This window comes from Camellia sinensis, chromosome 11 (assembly GCF_055761805.1).
Source record: "Camellia sinensis isolate YWXY chromosome 11, ASM5576180v1, whole genome shotgun sequence".
Classification (NCBI taxonomy): domain Eukaryota; kingdom Viridiplantae; phylum Streptophyta; class Magnoliopsida; order Ericales; family Theaceae; genus Camellia; species Camellia sinensis.
Window position 1 is genome coordinate 144217874 of NC_138971.1, and position 25783 is coordinate 144243656.

General features: G+C 35.4%; 2 protein-coding genes across 3 annotated transcripts; one reads left to right on the forward strand and one right to left on the reverse strand.

Moving 5' to 3' along the window:
• Positions 1-6314: 6314 nt before the first annotated feature.
• Positions 6315-7985, forward strand: LOC114262276 (putative UDP-glucosyl transferase 73B6). The gene has a single exon (XM_082895809.1). The coding sequence runs from the start codon at positions 6392-6394 to the stop codon at positions 7859-7861; it is 1470 nt and encodes a 489-aa protein (XP_082751935.1). The 5' UTR covers positions 6315-6391; the 3' UTR covers positions 7862-7985.
• A 1533-nt stretch (positions 7986-9518) lies between these two features.
• Positions 9519-25388, reverse strand: LOC114262251 (protein ENHANCED DISEASE RESISTANCE 2). Of its 2 annotated transcripts, none has more exons than XM_028202623.2 (23): positions 25209-25388; positions 24600-25085; positions 24293-24367; positions 23458-23511; positions 18708-18773; positions 18247-18350; positions 17702-17769; positions 17500-17616; positions 17299-17339; positions 17069-17169; positions 16480-16575; positions 15422-15486; positions 15248-15319; positions 14916-15071; positions 13990-14219; positions 13880-13919; positions 13626-13780; positions 13429-13530; positions 11897-11941; positions 11673-11813; positions 10756-10851; positions 10544-10645; positions 9519-9893 (listed from the first exon to the last, which is right to left on the reverse strand). In XM_028202623.2, exons 2-23 carry the CDS (start codon positions 24735-24737, stop codon positions 9771-9773), a joined length of 2187 nt encoding a protein of 728 aa, XP_028058424.1. In that variant the 5' UTR covers positions 24738-25085; positions 25209-25388; the 3' UTR covers positions 9519-9770. The 2 variants fall into 2 exon arrangements, with proteins under 2 accessions (XP_028058424.1, XP_028058409.1); XM_028202608.2 differs by having other exon boundaries at positions 18247-18356.
• Positions 25389-25783: the final 395 nt, after the last annotated feature.

Below are 25783 nucleotides of genomic sequence, written 5' to 3' on the forward strand. Positions count from 1 at the left end.
GACAATTTACAATTATATTAAATAGTGTTGGAATTATAATTATATTCTAATCCTAACGTTATTAACACCGTGCCTTCAGGCACGGGCATACGCTAGTTGATACAATATGATGGATAAATTACATTGGTGGTTCTTACATTTTAGTCCTTGTATTATTTAATCCATATACCTTCAATTGGTTCAATTTTGACCTTTAATTTTAAATTTTATGTCAATTTAGTCTAATTAATGATATTGTTAGTGTTTTTTAAGAAAAATTATCACTAAATTATTTTAGGCTTAACTCCCTGGGTTTAGTAAGTTTATAATTTTGTCCTTTAAAATATAACACATGACACTTATATACATATTTTTTATATTAAAAAAAATTAAGAATTGTAATCAATTTGAGACAAAATCATAAATTCATAATCAAAATAGAGTCAATTGAAATTACAGAAATTAAAATGACATAATGATCAAAGTATATGGACTACTGTCATGATTTACCGTAATATTAGATCTTATTTTAAAAAATAATTATGATCAATATAATAATAATTTATTTTTAAAATTATATTTCTTATCTATTTTTGTAATACAAGTTTTTGCCCATCATATAGCTATCAAAGTGTAATTAACTTTTTTGCATAAATAACCTCTTTAACATCTAATATAAAATAAACAATTAAAATTATTAAAATTTATTTTAAAAAAAAATCTCTGATAGAAAAGCGTATTTTCTAAATCCAAATAATATGTAAAACAATATGTAAAATTTAACTTTTAAATTAAACAGCAATGGTAGAGGGCCACAAAAACAGTGGCTCAAATGGCTCAAAACTGCCAAAACGATGTCGTTTTGGGCGCAAAATTTGCCAAAACGACATCGTTTTGGCAGTTTTGAGCCATTTGAACCACTATTTTTGTGGCCCTCAAATATTTTCTAAATCAAAATAACCCTACTAGACTTGAAAATAGGCCACTCATCTAGCAAGTAGGGCCGCAATCCCTAGGGGATGCGGGGATGTGATGTTTCGGTGTGGAGGTTTTTTTTTAGTCTTATTCAATAATATGTGCGGTTCATATTATAAAATTCGTCGAGTATACTATTCATATAAACAATTAAGTTAATTAAAAATTTATATTCCTTTGATCATATTCAAATAATTTTATAAAAAGTTTCAAGATATTGTTAACCGTTTATTTTTTAAAAAATAAATGTGTTCTTATTATAAAATTATAGATTTCTAATTAATTCAATTTTCTTATATGAATGATATATTCAATGAATTCTATAATTAAACGATGTAAATTATTAAAAAAAACTCAAAAATAGCCTCCACTGAGGCACCACATATCGCTATTGTGACTTGGTCACAACAACATCACTTGCTCCATCACGAGTAGGGCCATAAACGAGCCAAATTGAGCCGAGCTGAGTTTTAGTATGTTTAGACTTATTTATTAAAATTTTAACGAACTCGAGCTCAAACTCAATAAAAATTTAACGAACCGAACTCAAACCGAATTGGTTTAGGCTTGACTCGAGTTTGAGTCTGTTCATGAGTTTTAACGAGCTAGAAAATTTATAAATTTATACTTATATATGAGATTAAATTACAATTAAAACTTTGATTATACAATTATAAATACAATATATATAAATATTCTTTTTAAAAAAAAGAGTCAATATTTTACCAAAATACAAATATCTGTAACGCTCCGAAATAATTCTCTTTCATTTATCCCAATCACTTGTACAAAATGTGACATATGCAAGTATAAATTCATAAGTCTTACCCTGAATCCATAGCATGTGTGCGATAAAAGATAAGATAAGAAAGTAAAACAGATAAATAAATGTCATAAAATCTTACAACTTTCCAAAATAATTCTTGGTTACAACAAAAGTGAGATTAAATCCAATACAGTTAAAACTCTTGGTTTGTATAAAAACAAATATAGTAAATACACAAAAGAAGCTCTCGCTCTAGGTTCTCCTAAGCTATTGTCTAGGCGGAGGCATATCATCAGCACCTAAAATGTTTTTTCCACATAGGGTGAGCCAAAACCTAGTAGAAATAATGTAGCACAATATATGAATCTTAACAAAGTTATAAGATGTATACATGTGTAATGCTTGTGCCAAAATATTTTACCTCTTTCCAAAAACCTTGCAATGCCAAATGAATACCATAGTTCATAAAACATTCTCTTTTCAAGAGGAAATAAGGCAGTGAATCATATTCTTGGAAATCTCTAAAACAGTATCACATTTCACGAAAATTTCGTCTGCGAGAAACCATAAACCGGCACCCATGTAAATATATGCTATACAAGCACTACTTTTGTCATTTTAAGGATATTTCATTCGTGGGATCGACACCCATGTATACGCGCAATTTTTGAGACTTTCACCTTGAACACACAGGCCAACTTATTTGATGTAACAATAACTCCTTTCCAAATTCACCTATTTTCTCAAAACAATATACATTTGTAATGTATAAATATAAAATAATGTCTGATGCAAATAAATGAGAAATAGTTTCGATTTCCTTAATTCTTACGCAATTTTTACAACAATCATAGCTATCTTCTACCGATAGCCCAAGACAGATATTTTTAAATAGATAATTTATATTTCATAAAGATAAACTTTTCAAATTTCAATGGAAAATTTAGTTAAAACCCCTCTATTGGACCATTGTTTGGTGAAAAAGACAGCCCAATTTATTTTTTTTCATAAACCCCCTAAGAAGAAAACACACAATTGAGTAAAGATAAAAGTAAAGTATCTTCTTTCTTTTTTTTTTCTTGGACAATATTGTCAGAGTACCATGTTACTGTCAAACAGAGTAACATGTTACGGTGAGACAAAATAAAATGTCACTGTCAAACATAGTAGCATGCTACTGTTACTGTTTACATCAATTTCAATGGCAATAATTTTTTTTAAAAAAAAATTCATAGTCAATATGGATCTGAAAGAATTCTAAAAATATTAATTTTATTAAAAATCGACATCTACATCAAAAGTTATATTATTTTGATAATAGTGATATTTATTGGACTTTTCAAGGAAAACTTTTTGTGCTTGTCCTTAATGCATTAAAATTTTATAATGAGGATGCTTTGATCAAATCCCCCAATTTCAATAGATGAATGATAATTCATATTCAACTCTACCATCCTCATCAACATTAATTCAATTTCACAATGCCAACATCAATTTCATCATTTATACAAAACCAATATTTGAGGCATTTAGGATAAAATTCATTTTCTTTCCAATATCAACCCCAAGTATCAAAGTCAACCATTTCTACCAAACTCAACATTATTTCCAACATCACAATCATTTCCAAGAATACATTGGAAAAACCCCTCTTTTGATTTTCTTTACCCAAACCCTAGATTATTCCAAAAATTTTCAAAACCACAATGTTGTTTAGAAATCACAAATAACTAAATTAAAACTCATAAAAGGTGCGAAGAATCCTTACCTCAAGCTTTAGAAGATGAGAGAGAGAGTGTAGGAAGCCCAAAGACACCGAAAACTGACTCTGCTCTGATTAGAACGAAGCTCTCATCGAGCTCTATCTTTTTAACAAAGATACACGGGTGAAAAAATCGACGGATCTATGTGTATTCAAGGGAAATAGATGAGTTTTAGAGAGAGAGAGAGAGAGAGAGATTAGGGTTTTGAAATGTTTAGAGAGAGAAGTGAAAAAGTGACTTTCACGAACTAATATACGCGCAGACTGCTCAAGCGCAAAAAGTGTCGCTCGAGCGTCCAGACATAAAAGATATGCTTGCTCGAGCGTAGGATACGAACTTCCAAAAGTTTTACAAACAGAAGACTATCGCTGAAGCTCAACAATGGCCGCTCAAGCCGACACAGCTCGAGCGTAAGAAGCATCGCTCGAGTGCAAAACACCACTTTCTAATTATTTTGCAAACTTGCAAAAGTATTGAGAGTTCACAAAGACCGCTTGTAGACACCCCATTTCAACCCCGCTAGGTAGCTCGAGAAATTGGTGGCCCGAATGGCTCGAGGGGTCAAAACAACATCGTTTTGGAGACTCTTTTTTTTCCCTTCTCCTTCATTTTCTTCATCTTCTTCATCTTCTCATCCCATTAACAGTTGCTTGCAGAGATAAAGAGAGACCCCAAATCCACTAGGGAAGGAAAAAAAAAAAAAAAATAGAGATGATCTGAGGCGATTTCGGGGGTGGTGGTGGGTCTGGATTTGAAGGAAGAGAGAGAGAGAGAGACCTCAAATAGAGAATCAAGAGATTTTTGAGAGAAAAACTTCATAGTAGAGAAAGAAATTTAGGATTAATCCAATTTCATGTCCTTACCCCAAAACAAACACATCCATAGAGATTAAAGACAAATTTTGATGGGTTTGATGAAAGCTTACATCAAACGAAATCTACAACAATCAAATACACAATTTCCAAGTTAAATTGTTGATTTTACTTTTTACAACCACTCTCTTTGTTTGGTTAGCAAGAAAATGCAAAGAAAGATCAGGAAAAAAAGAAAAGGAAAGAAGAGAAAAAAAATGGGATTTTAGAATTTGAACTCTTTTCCATCAAATTTTTTAGTAGCAAAACTGGGGATTGATAATGTTTGATTCTAGTAGCAAAAATCAACACAAATTCAAAACAAATTCCAAACTGATTTTTGCTTCAACCGATTCGATCGATAATCGAAAATGGAGTGAAGAGAATGAGCTCGTTTGGTGGTCGCTGAAGTTAATGATGGAGCTCGCCTTGCCTCGTCGTGGACTCCAACGGTGATCCGAATTGTGGGTGTCGGAGAAATAGGAGGCTTTTGGAGTGAAGAAGAGAGAGAGTTTCACCCAAAAATATTTTTGAATGAGTGTTTAAAGAATAGAGATAGAGAAAAGAGAACAAGAGAGGAAACAAATAGATGAGAGAGAAAAAATTTCTCGGGCCACTCGAGCCTCAAAAAACTCGAGCTATGAAGCATCATACACCTCATTTTTGACCGCTCTTAAGACTTGGGCGCCTCCGATTGATCACCCAATGATGAATTTATACACTATGCAAATACTCGATTTCTTCAGCAGGAAACCTCAATTTTGAAACTATAGCTTGCTTTTCGTGTTCCTTTCGAATACAATAGCCCTACACCGCTCAAATGCAAGAAGTGACGCTCTAGCAGAGGAACAAAATTCTAGACAACAAAAGTTTGAAAAACGAGCTACCAATCTATTCTAAACACAATCAACACATTCTAAAAGCCAAACTCCAAGAGAGATTAAGGGAAATAAGATACGAATAACTATATATGACAACGAACCCAGATCCAAAATTTCAAATGGGTCGGGTCCAAACCAGAATTGCTATAATATCTATTACCACTATTATATAGATGTACTATCTATAGTTAATTATTATTTACATTTATATTTTTTAAATATATAAATAACATATTTATTTTATTTTATATATATTTTTACATTATTTAATATATAAATAATAAACATTAAACTAGTAGAGCTATAAAATATTTGGACTCATTTATTAAAAATTTAATAAATTTACACTTGACGCAAAGATAAAATAAAATAAAATAACATAACCAACAAAGTTTGAAAAAGTTGTTATCAAGTCCAACTCAAACGTATCTATGTATGATCGGTTCTGATCATTTACCGCCCTAACCACGAGGCAGCCGTGACAGTAAAAACACTTATGAAGATGGCAAATTTTCAGATTTGTTATTCCACAATTTATTACCCACAAGTGTCTTTATCTATGGAAAAATGCATGTGAACACTGATATGGATGATATTCTATACATCATTTTGGTTATTATTTTTTAAAAATACTTTTAAAAAATTTTATTTTTCGTGTTTTTTTATTTTATTGAATTTTTTTAATATTTTGAACAATTTTTTTAATTTTTAGACATACCTAACATAAATATACCTAAAAAATTAAAAAAAATTAAAAAAAATATTTTAAAAATTCATTAAATACCAAAAATACAAAAAAAAAATACGAAAATTTAGTAGATTTTTTATATTTTTATGTATTTATTAATTTTTAAAAATATTTTTTCATAATTTTTTTACTTTTTAAATACATCTAAGTAAGATGCATCTAAAAAAATAAAAAAAAAAATATTTGAAATTTTAAAAATATTCACTAAAAACAAAAAAATACGAAAATCAAAAAACTCAATTTTTAAAAAATTTTAATTCAAAAAACTCAAACCAAACACACTATTATTATTATCACACCAAACAGTCCTTACCTCTACTTCAAAAGCAACAGCCCTACTACCCATAAAACTGTTTTTCAAATTCTCCATCTTTTAAACCCATTCCTTCCTTCCTTCTCTTTAGAGAGACACAGAGAGAGAGAGAGAAATGTCAGGTGAGATCTTGGTGGTTCCCAAGAATGGGCAGGGCCATCTCTTCCCTTGTATGGAACTATGCAAGCACCTCGTCTCTCGAAATTACAAAATTACCCTCGTCATCGACTCCGACATCTCCTCCTCTCTTCCTACCTCCCTCCTCCAATCTCCTCTTTTCGAAATCGCAAACATCTCCTCATCTCCGCCACGACCTGACCCATTCCACCACCAAGAACAACACATGCTCTCCGGCCTCGACGAACTCTTGACCCGGAAAACTGAATCTGTAGATCCGATCCGGCCCATCTGTGCCATAATAGACCACATCCAATTCAAGACCCAACAAGTGTTCGGTAGATTCGGTGTTCCCACGGTTACTTTCATAACATCTGGGGCGTGTTGGGCCGCAATGCAACATGCTGTGTGGAAGGCCCAGCCCAATGATATGAAACCCGGTGAGGTCCGATTGCTTTCTGGATTACCCGAAGAGATGGTGCTTAAGTATTCGGATCTTAAGCAACGCCGTCATTGGATGGGTCTTCCACCCCATGGAGCTGGTTCGGATGGAGGTGGGTCAAAAAGACCTTGGGGTCCACCTTTTCCGGGTGAACCGGCCGGATGGGTGGCCGAAGTGGAGCGGTCAATTGCAATCCTGATTAACACTTGTGATGATCTGGAGCGTTCATTTCTTGACTATGTGGCGAACTTGACTGGAAAATCAGTTTGGGGTGTTGGACCGCTATTGCCAGACGGGTATTGGAGATCCGCGGATTCTATTCTTAGGGACAGGGAGATCCGACCCAAGCGTGACTCAAACTACACTGAGGACCAAATAATTGAATGGCTAGATTCAAAGCCACGTGGATCGGTGTTCTACGTGTCATTTGGCAGTGAAGTGGGTCCTAGCATGGAGGAATATCCGGAGCTAGCTAATGCATTGGAAGAGTCAAAGTGGCCATTCATATGGGTCATCCAAAAATCACCGGGCAGACCCGGACCACCTTTTGTGGGTCAACTGGGTCCAGGCAGTTTAACAAGTGATGAAGGCTATTTTCCTCATGGGTTGGACAACCGGGTCGGTAAAAGAGGATTGATAATACACGGATGGGCACCACAACTGTTGATACTGAGTCACCAATCAACGGGTGGATTTCTATCACATTGTGGGTGGAATTCGACGGTGGAAGCGATCGGGCGAGGAGTCCCACTTTTGGCATGGCCCATTAGGGGTGACCAATACTATAATGCCAAGTTGGTGGTAGACCATCTCAAGGTTTGGATTGTGGTATCTGAGGGGTACCCAGCTGATATGGTGAAGAAAGATGATATAGTGAATGGAATAGAGAGGGTGATAAGTGATGAGGAAATTAGAGTTCAGGCAGCTAGGTTGGGTGCCAAATTTGAAGACGGTTTTCCGGCAAGCTCGGTAGCTTCTTTGGATGCTTTTAGGGATTTTATTAACCAACAAAATATTAAGAACTAAAACGATGTTGGGCCATTTGTAATGGAAGCTGAGTAGATTGAAATATTAGTTTGTGTTTTGTTTGTTGAAATCATTTTAAACGAATTGTACGTGTCGATTTGTGAAATGATGATTTTATTGGGAATATGTATTCTCTTTATTTAATCAAATCAAACATGAAAATGAATACTCTGGCAATACTACGGTGCCGATTTTTTTTTTTTTACCACCCAACATTAGTCACTACCTGTCACCATTTTCTACCACCGTCTTCCGCCACCACCACCCATCACCCACCCCCTACCACCATCACTCATCACCTACCTGCCACCACCACCCGCCACCACCACCCACTCGCCACCCACCTCTCGCCGCCGCCGCCGCCCACCTACCATCCACCCACCACTACCATCCACCGCCCGCCACCTACTTGCCACCACCACTCACCACCCACCTGCCACCACCACCAGCCACCCATCACCACCAGCCACTTACCACCCACCCGCCACCACCACCCACCACCACTACCCACCTGCCATCCACCTGCCACCACCCACCACCACCCACTCAGTACCACCCACCACCCGTCACCGTCACCCACCCACCCACCACTACCACCACCCGCCATTCGCCACCCACCTGCTACCACCACCCACCACCCGCCACCCACCACCCACCACCAACACCACCACCACCCGCCACCACCACCGCCCACTCGCTACCACCCACCACCCGCCACCGTCACCCACCCACCATCACCACCCGCCACCACCCACCATCACCCGTCATCCGCCACCCACCTGCCACCACTATCACCCACTCGCTACCACCCACCACCTGGCACCATCACCCACCCACCCACCACCACCACCCGCCACCTACCTACCACCACCCGTCATCCGCTACCCACCTGCTACCACCACCACCCACTCGCTACCACCCACCACTCGCCACCGTCACCGTCACCGTCACCCACCCATCCACCACCACCTACCCACCACCACCCGTTATCTGCCACCCACCTGCCACCACCACCCATCACCCGCTACCACCACCCGCCACCCGCCACCGTTACCCACCCACCCACCCACCCACCACCCGCCACCGTTACCCACCACCCACCGTCACCACTTTCCACCACCGTCTTTCACCGCCACTTGTCATTTCTCATTCTTTTTTATATTTTTAAATTTTTTTAAACATTTTGCCAATTACCAAAAGCGTTTGTATTTATGTTTCTCTAAAAATAAACAAAAATCAATTTATAAAACTTTTATAAATATAAACTGAAAACGTAAACGTTACCAAACAGACCCTATATATTTCAAATTCCAGGCCCTTGAAGACTAGAACCCAGCACTGCCTAATAAAGTTCCACAAACTGTTTTAAAACTTTTTTCTTATTTTTATTTCTAAAAACACAAAAACAAAAACACAACCAAACAGGCATCTCATTCATATTCTGCATATTGGAAATATTTTCAATAGCCAACATACAGATCCAACAAGATTCAATTATGGACCAATTGCATCTCAAACCCACTTCAAGATGGCAAGCAATATAGTCATATTCAATAGCCAACATAGTACACTTCTCCCAGACTAAACAATCGCACACAATGGCCAGGCTATAACCAAAATACGTGGAAACAAAAGCAGTGACGGCTTTACCTGAACATGAGAAAATGTAGAAATATATATATACTCAACCTCATCTTGTGTTTTTCAGAAATCGTAAGACTACAAAAGAAGAAAGAAAGAAAGAAAAAAAACAAAACAAAACAAACAAACCAACAAGCCGCCTGCTATTGCGACTTCCATGTAAAATTCGCCTTTGAAAATATTGACAATGAAACAAATGAATTTTGGTTAAAATTGATAACTAAAAAATGCACATTTAAACTAATAATATTCCGTCAACCTCTGGAGTTCACGGTTTGACTGAGTCTGAAGGATCTGCATCAAGTTTCGGGACTATCGCAGATGACAGCTCTATGTGAGACAAACGGACTGCACCTATTAGTTTCTCTGGTAACTCATTCGGGGTGTTTGCCTGTGAATAAAAACAAATGCAAACCACTCCGTAAGCTGAAGTTAAATAACATGAACTATCTATTCCAATGTAAATCAATCCTGGAAATTATAAAAGATATTGTGACACAAAGGCCCGGGTAACCTGATTATCTCCCTAGTTTCTAGAGTACCTACCAACCATGACAAACCAAATTATATCACTTAATGAGTCAATTAGGTGAGCCTTAAAAAGACTGAAATTGACTCATGAATTGAACTACTCTCCACCATCTCCAGGATTACAAAATTATCTTTTGGCATGATCTATAACAATATGAGATGGGCAGGGGAATATCAGAATAGGGAAGACTGAGAGTCCATCTTTGTGATTCCTTTCCACTGTAATTCCATCACGCAAAACTGGAAATAACCAATATTTGGTGGTTCTCCTGGGAAAAGACTTTGATTTTTCGCTTCGCAAATGATGCAGAATCAAAGGGCAAGAAATGTGAGGTCCTTGCGAAAAGTAGATCTCGGGGGACAAAAGGGTAGAATAGTCAATGCATGTCTATGTCACTGGTAACACCATCCTACCAAATATTTGAAGTATAACAACCTATGATTTCTATTTAAAAAAAAAATTATGTTCAAGACAAAGTAAGGCGATCTCACTAATTAAGATATACATACCTGTACAAGGAAAGCCATGTCAACCACCAATGTAGTCATTACACCAATTACAAGCCCCAAAACTCCATTAGCCACAGTAGAAGAACCTATGTCAACATCAATCTATGCCCATAAAAAACAAAAAGGTTAAAACTAAGATCTAGTACTCAGGATCAGTCAACCATTACTATAGGTAAATAATTCCAGTGCTAAAGAAGGAAGAAGGATCTTACTTCCAAGTACTTGGGACCACGGATATAGTTGCAATCAATTGCTTTTGCCAACAAACAAGGGGTGCTTCCAACACTCTGGCGCACAATCCATGAGCCCTACATGATAGACACATTAGAGTCAGAAACGAATCTACGAGGTAATGAAGTCAAAAAGGCAGAAAAACAACAGAGAAAACTAATAAGAACACCCCAAAGAATGACAGCAACATACTACATCATGAAGTCATAAAAACTAGGGGAAAATTTGTTGTCATTTACGATGAACATTGGATTTGTACGTGTATATTTCTACACAAACATTAGTAAATCCTAAAATTGCATATGCTCATGAGGCATCACATCACTTGTGGCATTGCATGAGTTGTTTGTTAGGCCTGCCGTGGATTAGGAGCCCATCGATTAGTGATCCTAAGGCTGCACATCAAGTTTGGGACAGCAAGAATGCAAATTACAACTAGGGCACTTCAATGATGAAGGTTGGCTGCAGTCTACAATGTCTGAGACCCAAATATCAAGTTTGGCTGGCATAGCTTAATTCCAACCAATTCAGATAACAAAAGGTGTACCAATCTATCAACCATACAATTTTCCAGAAAGTAGTTATTCTGTGTTTTTCTGTCACACTACAATTATCGAATTGGAATAGCATTCTTTCTTAAATATCATATGCTGTTGAAAAGCGTCTACATTCCCAGAAAACCAAATTACCCTACAATGGTTTTGAGATTATATCACAAAAATAAGTCAATTCTGTAATCATGGAAAAAAGCTGTGCAAGGAAGACATTCACACAAAACTTCATGAAACATTCATTACTGGACCACACAGATAGGATTTGGAAATAAGGATTGCTTCCAAGTTCCAACACTCACATCTTAAGCATCACCCCTCATAAATTAAAAAAGATCTAGACATACCTTAGGAACTGACGGGATGATCTTCAGTCTACTAGTACGGAACTCATCATCACCATCTACAAACCTTTGCAAGAGAGATCCAGGTACTATTTCCTTTGTCACAAAATAAAAAACCATACTATAGGTTGTCGAACCAGGTACCTGTAAAAATACAATGTTATTTCTCTTCCAGACTCCAGATGCCTAAAGTTAAATATTTTAAATCTGCTATATGAACAACTCACTTGCAGATTTAGAACTATTGAGAAAAATCCTTTGTCCGAAGCAACCTGTACAGAAATTCACAAATAAGGTTCACTAATACACAGCAGCATAATAAAGCAGATAACAAACTTATCACATACAGAGATTCCACGCATGTTAATGCAGAACGTGTTAACAACTTTGGCATGGATATTTTATTTAGAATTTTATATTTTTATTTATGTCTTTATTATTTAGTATTTTATTTTATTTTTAATTACAGTTTATTAGAAATCTTGTTTTAATTAGGAGATTTATTTATTTGTTTTCCTTTTCTTTGAAGATTTGATTTCCTGATTTCAACTAGGATTAATGGCCTATAAATATTAGGCTTTCCATTGTATTATTCAGCTTTAGAATAATATTGAGTGATTAAGATTGTGGATGTTTGTGTTGGGTTGTGGCCTTTTTCTCTCTTCTTCTCTTCGCTATGGTGTTCTACATCACATGTACAATCTAAAATACATAGCTCAAGCAAGCTTAGGAAACTCTCTGAAACTTTGCCAAGAATTGTTTAAGCAAGTGGTCACTAGTTCATTTAAAACTGGCCTATATCCAACTCACTCTGGCTTCACATAACAGCAACAAGCTGGATGGAGAAGAGATTCTACTCGCAGGAGATGAGATTATGGTACTTGACTCTACGACTATTTCCTAGATTATATATATGTCGGGATAAAAAGGATGATAAGAACCATGGTGCCAAAGTAGAGTCCAAGGCTGCTGTACTCTCTCTCTCATTGTGTTCTTAATGATTTGGCTACTTTCTTTCTTTTTTTTTCCTTTTCTCCATTTACTCAAATAGCCCAAGATTTTATTTGTTTTCTTTTCTTCTTTTTTTATCATGAGTATTCCTTTCTATTTATGTTCAGCTCCCTTTTTTTAAGTCAAAATTGTACACTAAACTAAAGACCTCTTGTACAATCCTCTTTATGTTTAGTACCTCTCCCAAACCCTGACATTTTTTATAGAGTTCATTTTCTATTTTATTTCTTTGTTTTCAATTTTCATATATTTCCAAATCCAACTCCATTGACTTTTTCAGTTCTTTCTTTTTGATCCTGCCACTAAAAAGTTCTCTATTACAAAACTCTTCTTCTCTCTTTTGTTTTCAATTAAGTACAAAACTTTACCACGGACCTTTCTACTATATAATGTATATCTTCACAGAGTTCATTATATCTTCACTTCTTGTTTGTATAATTTAGGCTTATTTCTGTATACCCAGAGAAATGTTTATCCATGCAGAGATTATTATGCACTATTTATTTTTTGGTAGGATTTGACGATCCTTGATCCAACCTAAAATCCCGACTTGGACAACCTTTCATACAGTTGACAATTTATCTAGAATACAAGTTTGGAGGTTAGACACAATCACGGTACTATGAAAAGAAGTTAACCATCAAGTGAAGGGTGTCAAGTGGAAAATGATGAAAGAAATAAGGGGGAAAAAAAAAAAGAGAACCAGAAAATACCATATGAGAGACAAAAACATGCCAATAATACTTACTTGTGCGGCACAACCACGGCGCCTAGCAACGTGGTCCATTCTTTTTGTGTCTTTGAACCAATCAACAGCGACAAGATCCATCAGATGCTTACCTGCAGGAATCTTCAGATAGACATTGAAACAACAAAATTAGAGCAAGCCTAAAAGGGTCATAATATTGCACATAAATGAAGAAAATAAGCAATAGATTAGCAGACCTTTGATTTATCATAACAAAAATTCTTGCTACGAACTCTAAAGTTGTTTCCATCAGATACTTTCCAGCAGTCACGACCATTATCCCGGTCATCATGTCGTAGGTTTCCCGAGAAACAGGACAAATCAATTTGATCAGTGCATTCTTCCTCTAAAGCTGAGTGCAAAATAATTATCGTCAGTAGAAGCCCCACTTGATTTGAAATCAAGGGTTTAATGACACGTGAAAAAAACAAAAAACTTATTCATCATCTACCAGTTTTCTTGACTTCACTCTGAAGGCTGGTTGAGCCTACCTGAAAATTTTGCAAAAAAAAAGTTCAGAAGGACACAAAAATCATTATATAGCACAGTTACAGTGCAAACCTCTTGGTCAGTTATTTGGAATTCATCATCATCATCAGAGTATTCATCCATCATCACCGCATTTTTGTGTGCAGCATTAATTTGATCTTGAGAAGGACTACGGTGAACAGAGGATGCCTGGAGCTTTTGACTCTTCTTTGAAGAAACAGAGGCTGAAGTCATATTTAACATTACTGGGATTCTTGGAGGAGCACACCTTTCATCTGTTTGAGAAAAATATTCACGAAGTCCTGTAATAAAAAAGAAACAAAAATAGCTCTTAATATAGTGGAAAAGAGAATTCATTTTGAAAGAGTTGATTTTCAGACAACAAATCTGAAATTGAAAGGTGACAAAGACAATATACCTTTTCACCATAGACACATACATAGTTTCATCAATTTCATAAGAAAATACATGATGCAAACAGAAAATAAATCCAGAAGAACAAAAGGAAATCCATATTGCAAACCAAAAAAAAAAAAAAAATCCTGGAAAAGATAATGCCAATTAATAAGGAGGTTAACAAAGAAAAACTTTTCAACACATCAACCAAAAACATAAATCTAAACTTAAGTATATCTAGAGATACAAATGGAGAATCAACAAAAGATAAGGAATAGTTGCATCATTTCTTGAGCTTTATTATTCATCTGCAGTATAATTGACCAAGAGATTCCCTCAAATTTGTGAATGCAAAACCAAAATATCTTAAAAAGTTAAACCATTTATTCCATATAAAACTCTAATTACCCATTTGATCAATGAAAAAAAAAAAAACTTGTGTCGTTGCAAGACCATTTCATAGCAACCCTTGATACATTTCCAAGATTCATATCTCCTCACTTCACAACCAAAAACCTCAAGAAGCAGTGCAGACCATCACAACAATAAATCTGAATGACAATCCAAACTCCAACAAGCAATAACTCAATATAAGAACTCACCTGCAACACTATTTAACATCTGAAGGAGACAATGTTGCTGAAATGCCGAAATGTAACCTACGCCCCACCCTTTCAGATCAATTTGAATAAGGTGCTGTACCTGTGTTCTAGGCCTCCCATTTCGAGGTTTCAGCGGGGAAATATTGAACCCTCCACCTGAAAATATCACAATACGTACATACAAATGGTGAGTTGCTTAATATGGCTATCACATAGAAACAAAATATATATATATATATATAGATAAATCATAAATGATAATAAAACAAAGAAAATAAAAGATTTTTTTTTCTATACAGCCTAAAACAAACAAATAACAATTTGGAAGTTACTCTCAATATGGGCGCGCACAAATCCAGGTTGTGGAGAACAGTTCTCATGCTCCCTAGAACAAAATAATACAACTGCACAGTAACAAAGATAAAATCAAGGACAATTTTAAATTGAGGGTGAAAAAGGAAGAAAAAAAGTTAAGGTGAACAAGAAAGGGCATCGGACACATTTACCATAACTTCCATCATCATTTCGGCGCCAATAACGCACATAACAAAGATCGCGGGGCCACACAAACCTGCAACAAGCACCCACCGGTATCCATATCATTCTCTTTCAACAAAATAAAATAATAAAAAAAAACAAAGAAAGATATTGGACCTTCTTGGTAGTCTAATAACCAATAATTTGAAAAGAAAAAAATTCCAAAGCATTGCAATTGTAAAACCCTTACATCTATTTAATAGAAAGACACAAATGCAAACATCAAAGACATTTTTACATCAATAAAACTAGCAGCTTGAATGTTACAAAGATATGTGACACAGGAGAAGTGCAATAACATAATCTCCTACTAGCTCTAAAAGAGTGTCTATACAGTATTGCAATTGTAAAACCCTTGCAACCATGTCATCATATAGAGTACACAGACACAAACATCTGAAACATTTTTAATTAATAATATGAGCAGATTGACTGCTAAAAATATAAGTGATGTAGCAGAAGTGTGATGAAACATGAATTCTGCTTTCATTTCCCCCGTGTGGAGCACTGTGAGTTACTTACGTCTCCTACTAGCTCTGAAACCAAAATTAGTGTAGGAAATTGTTAAAAATGTAATACAGTACTCATTTTAAATAATTTATCTGTGAATACAAGTTTAACAAAGGAAACAGAGGTTTAAGGTATTCACAGGCGTATGTATGGTGTAAGATTGTAGGGTTGCCAATAGATGAATAGAGAAGAAGTTTTGGGGATGTTACAGGCCATTAAACACAACATCTGAATAGAAAATACACTGGTGTGTGTTCTTCAGTGCTGGAGTGAAGATTTGAGGGTAGGGACACTTCGATGAAGGTAGTTTGTCCATGTCTTATCCGACACATGTTAGACACAAACACTCATTGGACATTTCTGGACTGAATTTTTTTTTCTTTTTCTTCTTTTATTTTATTTATTTATTTATTTTTATTTTTTTTGACTCAGACACAAGGGGGCACACATATCCATCACTTAAAACACACATAAAACACATTATAAGTTTGAACAAAATAACTTAAGATGGTATTACATTGGAAACCAGTCCAGCTGTAGTTTTTGATACAGTATGGCAGTATGTCCATCTACCTCCTCCACTAAGCGACCGTCCTGGAAACTGCAGTCCCACCTACATAACACATCAAAGAATACCATAGCATGAAAATCAAGAATAGAAATATAGAGAGAATAAATAATATCAAATTTTCAAAGGGCTAATTGGGGACACTCTTGGGCTCCTTTTGGACTCAAAAAGCTCTGGAGGCACAAGATGTCAAATTGAATGCGCTAATATATGGGCATTGACTGCAACACATCTAAATATGAAATCATCAACCCATTGTAGGGTACCAGGACATATTACAGTTCAACAGTCAAAATATTTTTTTCAAATTAAATATGCTACAAAGATTTTTTTTTTTTCTTTAAAGACAAACATCTTCCTTCCTATCCAAAATGAAAACAAACACATACACCGTGGAAGCTTGCCAAATATTGATAAAAATGATAAATTAGTTCAGTTAGATACAACTAAAAGCACCATTTTGAATTACTCTTTTTTTTATGAATAAACATCTAGAATTACTCTGTCAAAACCTTAAAACTAACAAAAGAGTACTCACTCAAACCGTGTTGCATTCATGCTCATCACAAGCTCAAATACTTCTTCACAGGTAGCCTCCACAACCCCTACAGCCTTCATTGCTCTACTACAGCTTTTCGGCTGCATAAAGAAAACTGTGTAAGGCATACTGTGTAAGGCACGTATGCCCTGAAAAAACAGACTGCATAGCTACATCATGCTATGCACACAGCAAATTTAAAATAAAAAATTAAAAAAACAATTCCATACAAGGAAATCGACTTCAAGAGGCTCTTCAAAAATGCGCAGTCCTGCAATTAACCAAATTAAAAATAAATTTTCAATGAGTCATTGACGCCGCTACAACATTGTCAGTAGCTAAATTATCAAAACATTCTCCTTGATTAACTTATTATGAGAGTCATCCAAGTGTCGAACTGTGAAATAACAGAACTATGAAAATTAACTAACCATTTTGGCATTGAAGAAGACGCCACTGTTTTCTAGAGAATGCTTGATTGTTGGCATTCTGGTTTGACAAGTCCGAGTCTAGTTCCGTTGTCCAGTCAAATATAGATTCAGGAGGACCTACAAAGGAACATTGATATAAAATGCAGCCAAGGATTACAACAAATAATACAGAAGCCGATAAATGAATGAAACCAAAAGCAACCATTTCCAATTGTTGTTCTCCGCAACAAATTTGGATGAGAATCATCTTCATCCTCGGGGGCACTAAACCTAGAGAATTCAAAAGATACAAATAATCAAAAAGAAACACAGTTTAAGTCTATAACATAAATAAAAATAAAAAGGGTAATATCCAGATCAGGTACTTCATCCAAACCAAACTAAGCCTTGTGACTCACTTAAGTGGGGTTGGCGTCGGCTACATAAATCCTTCTTCGCTATTCTGCTTTGTCAACGGCTATATGCTCATTTAAATTAAATAAATTCGTATCATGTTAGTTTAGGTCTTCCCCTCCCCCCAACATTTCCATTAATGGTAATCATATCACTCTTCCTTACCTTTGCGTCTATATATTGTCATTGTACATGACTAAACCACCTTTATCATAGTCAACGGGTAAAAAATGGCCAGCAGCCGTAAAGGGAAGAGAAAATAAGTCTACAACAAAGTGCACGTATTTTTCATGAATATATTTACACTAGCATCAACATAGTAACCACTAACAAATAAGTAAATTGGACACTTACTGACTTTCGCGATCTGATGAGGAAGATTTCCTCCCATTGTCAATTCCAGATTTGTATTCAAAAGATACATATTTGTTACCATTGGGAACTTGTGACCCCTGATGCTGCATCTTTTGTAATCAGTTCCAGGTGTATGCATTTACAAAATGAAAAGAGGATTACAAAACTATACCATATGCAGAACTAACAATCAGGTGTCATCTAAATAAATATGTAAACCAAAATTGCAAAAGAGTTCACAAAAGGGTTATGCAACCATTCTATAGTTCACCAAAAAATTGTCTTTTCTTTGAAGTAATACAATGTAAGCGAAGCAACAATTTCAAAGAGAATTATGAGCTGATATGTGCAGAGAACAAAACACATATTTTCCCCTTATTATTTTCTTCTCTTTTTTTTTTTTTTTTGGAGGGGAGGGGGAGGGGGAGGGGGAGGGGGAGATGCAGTCCAAGAAAATAAACCTGATCAATGACAAGTTCAATTTTCTCTTTCCAGATAAGTGCCTCCTGAATGTTAAATGCTGCCATCTGAACAAAAACACAACCAATATGAATAAAATTTATCTGCCATGCCATAAATTTACAGCAGCTTGCAAATATAAACACACACACATATATCACGAAAGAAAAGAGACCATGATGATGGAGAAAGCACAGGAAAGCAATCATATCAACAAAAAGTGCTTCCACTATTAGAAATGGCACCTGCTGGTTGCAGTAAGGTTTTTTTTTTTTGGTGGTACACAATGTTAATTAAACGTGATATTTCACGGTAGTGTCACTTCATGATAGTTATAACAAGAGGACCCAAAGTAATATCAAATGACTGCAAGCTCTAAGCATACCAAGAGAAAAAATAACTATACATCCTGCTCTCATATTCTTTGGTATAAAGGCAGCTAATATCTTAAAAGCATAAAGACCACTGTTGCCATTGAACACTCAAAAAAGTAAAGCAAAAAGAGAAGAAAAGAAAGGATCAAAGAAATAGGAAGGGCACATAACAAAAGGTGTGATGGCAAGAAAAAAATCACATATGTGCACACGGACAAATTTTTGGTAGTTCTAAAAGAAGAATTGAATCTACAGTCTCTTTTCCAAAGAAGAAAAAAAGAAAGAAAAAATATATGCAGATCCTCCTTGCTTTCTTTTACCTCCTACCAACAAGATCTTCTCTAATTATGCAGAATCTAATGTTACGTCATCCATTTTGACGGGAGCCTAATTACTAGTCTTCTCATTAATATTGAAAGACATGTTGAGAAGCAACATAACAGACGAATTTTAAAACTTTGTAAATATGTAGTCACACCTTCTAATCAAAATTTGTACGAACATGTACATGAATCATAAATTATAAAAAAACAAGCCAGTGAAATAGTGCAACCAAGGTTCATTCAGTTGCATTGTTGTTTCAAGATTTGTTTCTGTTTCCAGAAACTGAAAAAAAATACATTCCAGAAGACAGAAAAGAATACATTCATATTCAACTAAATAAAAGATAGAATTACACTGGTTAAAAGTGAAAATCAAGGGCGATCTAGTTGCCTTTTTTTTCCTTATTTTGTGTTGCTTTTCTGAAAACCAGAAATTATAAATTTATATTAAAAGAAAATTATGACTTTATCCCAAAAAAGCCCTCACTTCTAGAATGTATGTGTGGGTACAAGCTATGAAACACGGACACAGATACGAACACAAACACGGACAAGGACATGGAACACGGTGATTTCAAAAAAATGGAGACACGAACACGATGGCAGACACGGCAAATTATTATTATTTTTATTACATATATTTGCTATGTAGATTAATATTATGTTACTAAATAATCAAAATTAATAAAAACTAACATTAATTCAATATATATATAACACTACATTTAAACAAATTAATAGATTATCCATATTTGAACACGTGTATCCCTGTCGTATCCCCTACAAAAATAAATAAAAAATTTCATGTCCCCCCGTGCCCCCTACGAAAAAAAATAATAAAATTAAGAGGACACACCATTTGGCGTGTCCCCATATCCCCAGTGTATTCCCGTGCCCAAAACTGCTATAGTGCCTATTTTAAAGTGTTTGTACTTCATAGGGTACAAGTGTCTCACATGGCCGTCAACATCATCACCTAGGAACTTTTCCTTGGCACTTCGCTTGCCTAGGCACCACTCATACCTCACCTCAATGGCTCGCCTCACCCCTACCTCTCCCGCTCAACTGCAAACCTTGCCCGCTTGGCAGTTTGCTTTCCACGCCAAAACTTCACACAACTTCAACTTGAACCTCTACATAGGTTAGGAGCAAAGCTTGGGGACCTTCCGAAGTTGGTGCCTTAGTTATAGAGGTGCAACTTGGGCGAGCTCAACCCAAGCTTAGCCCGAGATTTTTTAGGGCTTGGGCAAAATAATTTTGAATTCGGTATGGGCTTGGACAAAAATCCAAAAGCCCGAATTAAATTTGGGTGGGTTTGGGCAAAAACATCAAATAACCCGAGAAACCCAAAGCCCAAATTATGTATACACATAAAAATATTGAATATACATATAAATTATTAACCACTAGATGATATTAAAATAATTCAGATCTAAAAATCATATTGAATATATATTATATATACAAGTAACACAATACAAAAATATATATATATATATTTATTTTTTCTCACTCATAAATTGTAAAGACCATCATAGCTGCATCTCTCTAACATTATATAAATTATTTGTTTTGATGTTATTAATGATTTTCTTAAAAAAAAAATCAAAATATAGTCTAATTTTAACAAATTAATTAACTTAGTTGCACTATAAAATAAATAAATAAATAAACTGAAATTTATGTGCATTTCGAACAATTTGGGCAACTCGGGTTGGGCTTCGGAAGACAACTTGGGTTACAATTCGGACTTGGGCGGGCCTAGGCAGCTCTCAACACAACTTGGATTGGGCTTAGACAACCTCTCAACCCGTCTAAACTCGCCTAAGTTGCACCCCTATCTAGTTATGGGGAACCTAAGGGACCCACCATGACCCCAAGCTAGATCACTAGGGAGTGGTGAATTGGCAGCCACACCTAAGTGATCATCAAAGCTGCTCTGCCCACCCACTAGGGGGTGGCTCCACTTTGACTAGTCTTAGACAAGAGAATGTGACAGCTCATAAGGTGTACGTGTATCACACCTACTCACTTTGACACCTTGTAAAGTGTACCACACCCACCCACTACATCTCCTTCGCACCAACCCAAGGGTGAATTGGCCCCATCTACCCACGATGATACCCTCATAAGGTGTACACAACTACACAACGGCCTCATGGCCCAACTCTCCTATAAAAGGTCTCTACCTCCAGCCAAAATATATACACCCCAAGAGCCACCCTCTCCATTCAAAATATATAAACCCCAAGAGCCACACCTACCCACTACAACTCCTTGGCATGACTGCCAATTGTAAACTAGCTCCATCTAAACTATGATACCTCATAAGGCATACCTCACCTACCCACAGCGGCCTCATGGCCCAACTCGCCTATAAAAGGATGTCTCCACCTCCACACAAAATATATACACCCCAAAGACCACCCTCTCCACTTTCAACAGGTCTAAAGGCTCCTCCCTCACTGCCACTCTCTCTGTACTCGTTGTTTCAACTCTCTCCCTCTCTATCTCTACTTGTCTGGTGGTCTAGCAACATCTTAGTGCCTAACCATGATTCCCACAAGACCCACAGTTTGCCCACATCACCAACAACTGTCAACAGTAAACATGTGTTTGCCACGCATGTTTCGATTGTCATTTTATGAGCCAAAAGTGAGGAAGAACTAGTTTCCTTTTTTTCAATTTTCAAAACAATTAAAATACCCTTGACATAAAAAACAGACCACCAACATAGATGTAAAAATAAGGTTAAGACAAGACCCCATAAGGATAAAATATGATTATGTATGGTTTCCATAGGTCCCTTCTTTAAAACATGTCAATTTCCAAATAGATTCATTTATTTAAATTTACTTTTCCTTGAGCTTCATATAGCATGCATCAATTTCCCATTTACACCACATGTACTAACTAATAATGAGAAAAATAAATAAAACAAAAGAACTTGCATGTTCATCACCTTCCTCCTAACTTAGGAAAATTCTATTTTCGCACACTTAATTACCTCAGTGCACATCTTCTCTCAGTACACACACTTATTAATTTGATTATTAATTAATTTTCTCAATGCACACACTAAAAGTTACAATTATACCCTTCACTAATAATCATTGTACACACACCACTCAACACTCCTTTTCACACACTTGTTGAGTGACCCAGTTTCCAAATTTGTAGACCCACATGTATACCATTCAGGACCACAGTGTAAGGTAAAGTGAAGACAAAATCCCCCATTGAAGGCCTCTATTGAAGACCCTATTAAACCTCCATTGAAAACACCATTGAAAACCATCCAAAATATTGTTGAAGATAAGGCATATTTTTATTTTGTTATTGCATTTATCATTTCCATATCTCTATGCACTCCACTGCCATAAAACCCTCGTTTTTTTTTAATGTTTTTCGGTTTGGGGATCTCAGCGCTGATTTTCCAAAATTATACATTTAATTCAAAACTTAACTTCCGAATAAAAGTGATTAGTTCGACAAATTTGTTCAAAAAATAAATAAAAAAAACTTTCAGCAATTGATGTCCGAATATAATGAAATAATTCGACACTGGTTGTCCGACTAAAAACCGCAAAAGAAAATAAAATAAAATAATAAAGTTCTGCATGAAAAAACTAACATTTTCATCACTAATAGAGTATAAACCTACAGATTAAAGCAATGTGAGAGTTGTTATGAGAGTATTGTTTTGTAAACAATGGAGGAGTATATAGCGTGTAGCAAGCAAAGTGACAACAATGGAAAAACTAGGGTTTAATTTTTTTTTACTCAAAAGGTATACATTGAGATTTTTTTGTTTTTAAAAGATGTGTACAGAGAATATTTTCATGTAATATTATGAGTGTTGGTGGTTGTCCATTATGGTCATTTTAGCTTAGGTGTAATTGCCATTGAAATAATATTTCATTAAGTGTGTGCACAGAGGTAACTAAGTGTGTGGAAATAGAATTTCCCCCTAACTTATGTATGTCCTCCTACAGTCCCAATAACAATGATATGTTTATCAAAAAATGCAGAAAAGGGAAGAAAACAGTACATACAGTAATTCGGTGGTACTTTTCTTTCTTGTTGTAGACAGACAGAACATAAACCATCTGCAAAAAGAACATATAAAAAGAACCATATAGTAGATGTTCGTCAAGGAAACACTACAGCACACCACAAAATTAGAATTGCCAGCTATCATAAAAAAAACTTCAACTTGAACAGAGAAGATGTCTGTGTGTCTACAACATGTTTGCATATAGCAATGTTTGTGTGTTTGATGAGTGAGTAAATAAGACTAATCGTGATGCTTCATACATATTAGTTATGGTACAGCAATGGGACTAGTTTGAAAAAAAAAAACATGCATAGTTAATACACTGAAAGATAGGTTAGTGATGATGACTATGGGCAACGCATGAGCATCAAAGTTCTTTATTCTCTCATTCTTCTAGTCAAAACTACAGACAACACCCATCTGCCTTGCACATGCCACCGATTCAATTTACTTCTGTCATATTTCATATAATTATTAGATACTTGAGAGGAAAAACATGGAATGTCAACTCTGAGAATGTTTGAGTATAATTTTGAAGTTCTTCACAATTCTTTTAAACAAGTAATTATTACTTGGAATATCCTTGATAATTGAATATTAGCCCCTTCTTTTCTTGGTAGAGATACAAACCAAAACGGAAACCAGATGTTGGCAAATTATATATCTTCACTTTTTCGTCTTTTTTTTTTTTTTTTTTTTTTTTCATTATAAGCAAGACAGCAAGGGAACTTAAGCCCTAAATTCAATGTTGAGAAACCAACCACATATCATTTGGCATACAAGGCTTGTGGTGCCAAATTTAACTTCAATTTCAAAAAGAGGCAGCAACTTACATGTCCATGATGAGTCTTCAAGCCTCGATCTTCCACCCGACAATTACCATCTATGAGAAAGGTCTTGATTGGAACCTAAATTAAACCCAAAAAAACAAATTAAGAATCAATTATGCAATTGAGGTCTCAAAATCTTACAATATAAAAAAATATACATATATAATCAATCAACTGAGCATTACTAGATGCTTTTCAATAAGATTCTTTTGATTTCTTTTCCAAAAGAATAGTTGCAATAAAATCCAAACCCATAAATTTCCTTCAAAGGTAGTCTAATTTACAACAAAATTCAAAATCAAACCCTTACCACGTTATCCTGAGGCTTCCTTTTGTAATAAGCAAGCAATCGAGTCTCGAGCACAAAGTACCTCATATGAATAAAGGACCGTCCGATCTTCCTCCGCCCATATCGAACCATCCACCCCTCATAAACCACCTTCGACATGGCGGACCAATTTATATATACTCACAAACTATCACCAATTAAACTCTCTCTCTATCATGCTCCAAAACTATCAAAAACACTTGAAAAAAACAAAAAAATCAAACAATCCGGAAGCTCAGACTAAAAATCCTCACTTCCGAGAAATCAATATTAAACCTAAGTAGTAACTTGAAATTGAAGAATCATCAAGTCCTAACAGCACAATTTCGAATCCAAAGTAGTTGACTGCCAGACTCGTTTACTTCGAAATTCGAAGGTGAAATCGAAACCTTCAAAATTCAAAACGAATCGAAGAACAGCAATCGAGGTGTGAACAGGTACACGATCCGAGTCTCGCCTAAAATTGTGCTTCAGAAACAAAGTATAGAGAGACAATAAATTATATACGTGCCTTCTCAAATCTATATATACATACAAATGTGCGTATATATATGGACAGACAGAGAGAGAAGAGAAGAGAGAGAGACTCACAAGATCCTTCTCGCTTGAATTGTAATTGAAAATGGCCTAAGGAGAGAGAGAGAGAGAGAGAAAGTGGTGGGGTTGTGTGCGAGAGAGAAACTGTGGGATTATCAAAAAAAAAAAAATTCAATCAATTGGAGCAGAGCAAGAGGAGGTTGGGGCCCGACTAGAGAAGGCGTTGTTGTCCCCATTTAAAAATAAATAATAATAATAATAATAATAATAAAATAATTTGAGAAATTTTCAATTTAGGTCTTTTTTTTTTTTTTACAATATTTAAAAATCTTAATTTATTGATTTATAGACTTATTTTAATTACATCATCTTTTTAAAAAAAAAATAAGATCCCTGATATTAATATTTTATAAGATAAATAATATATAATATTTTCATAGTAGTTAAAATTCCTCAAATAATATATAATATTTCATCCGACTTAAAGAAATTTCAATTTTCACATATAAATTAATTTGATTTCACAGAGAAATTTCATTGAAAGACTTAGCTAATATAAAAAACATCTTGAACCTTATCTTACTATACAAAGTTAGAAATGAATATTTTACTAATTTTTCTTTTTTTTA

Coding starts and splice junctions, on each gene's coding strand:
- LOC114262251 (XM_028202608.2), bottom strand. CDS start 24,737: ATGTCGAAGGTGGTTTATGAGGGGTGGATGGTTCGATATGGGCGGAGG. Junction 18,774..23,457: donor AAAAGTACCACCGAATTACT/GTATGTACTGTT, acceptor GTTTTTGTTCAG/ATGGCAGCATTTAACATTCA. Junction 13,531..13,625: donor TTTGTTATGATAAATCAAAG/GTCTGCTAATCT, acceptor GTCTATCTGAAG/ATTCCTGCAGGTAAGCATCT.
- LOC114262276 (XM_082895809.1), top strand. CDS start 6,392: ATGTCAGGTGAGATCTTGGTGGTTCCCAAGAATGGGCAGGGCCATCTC.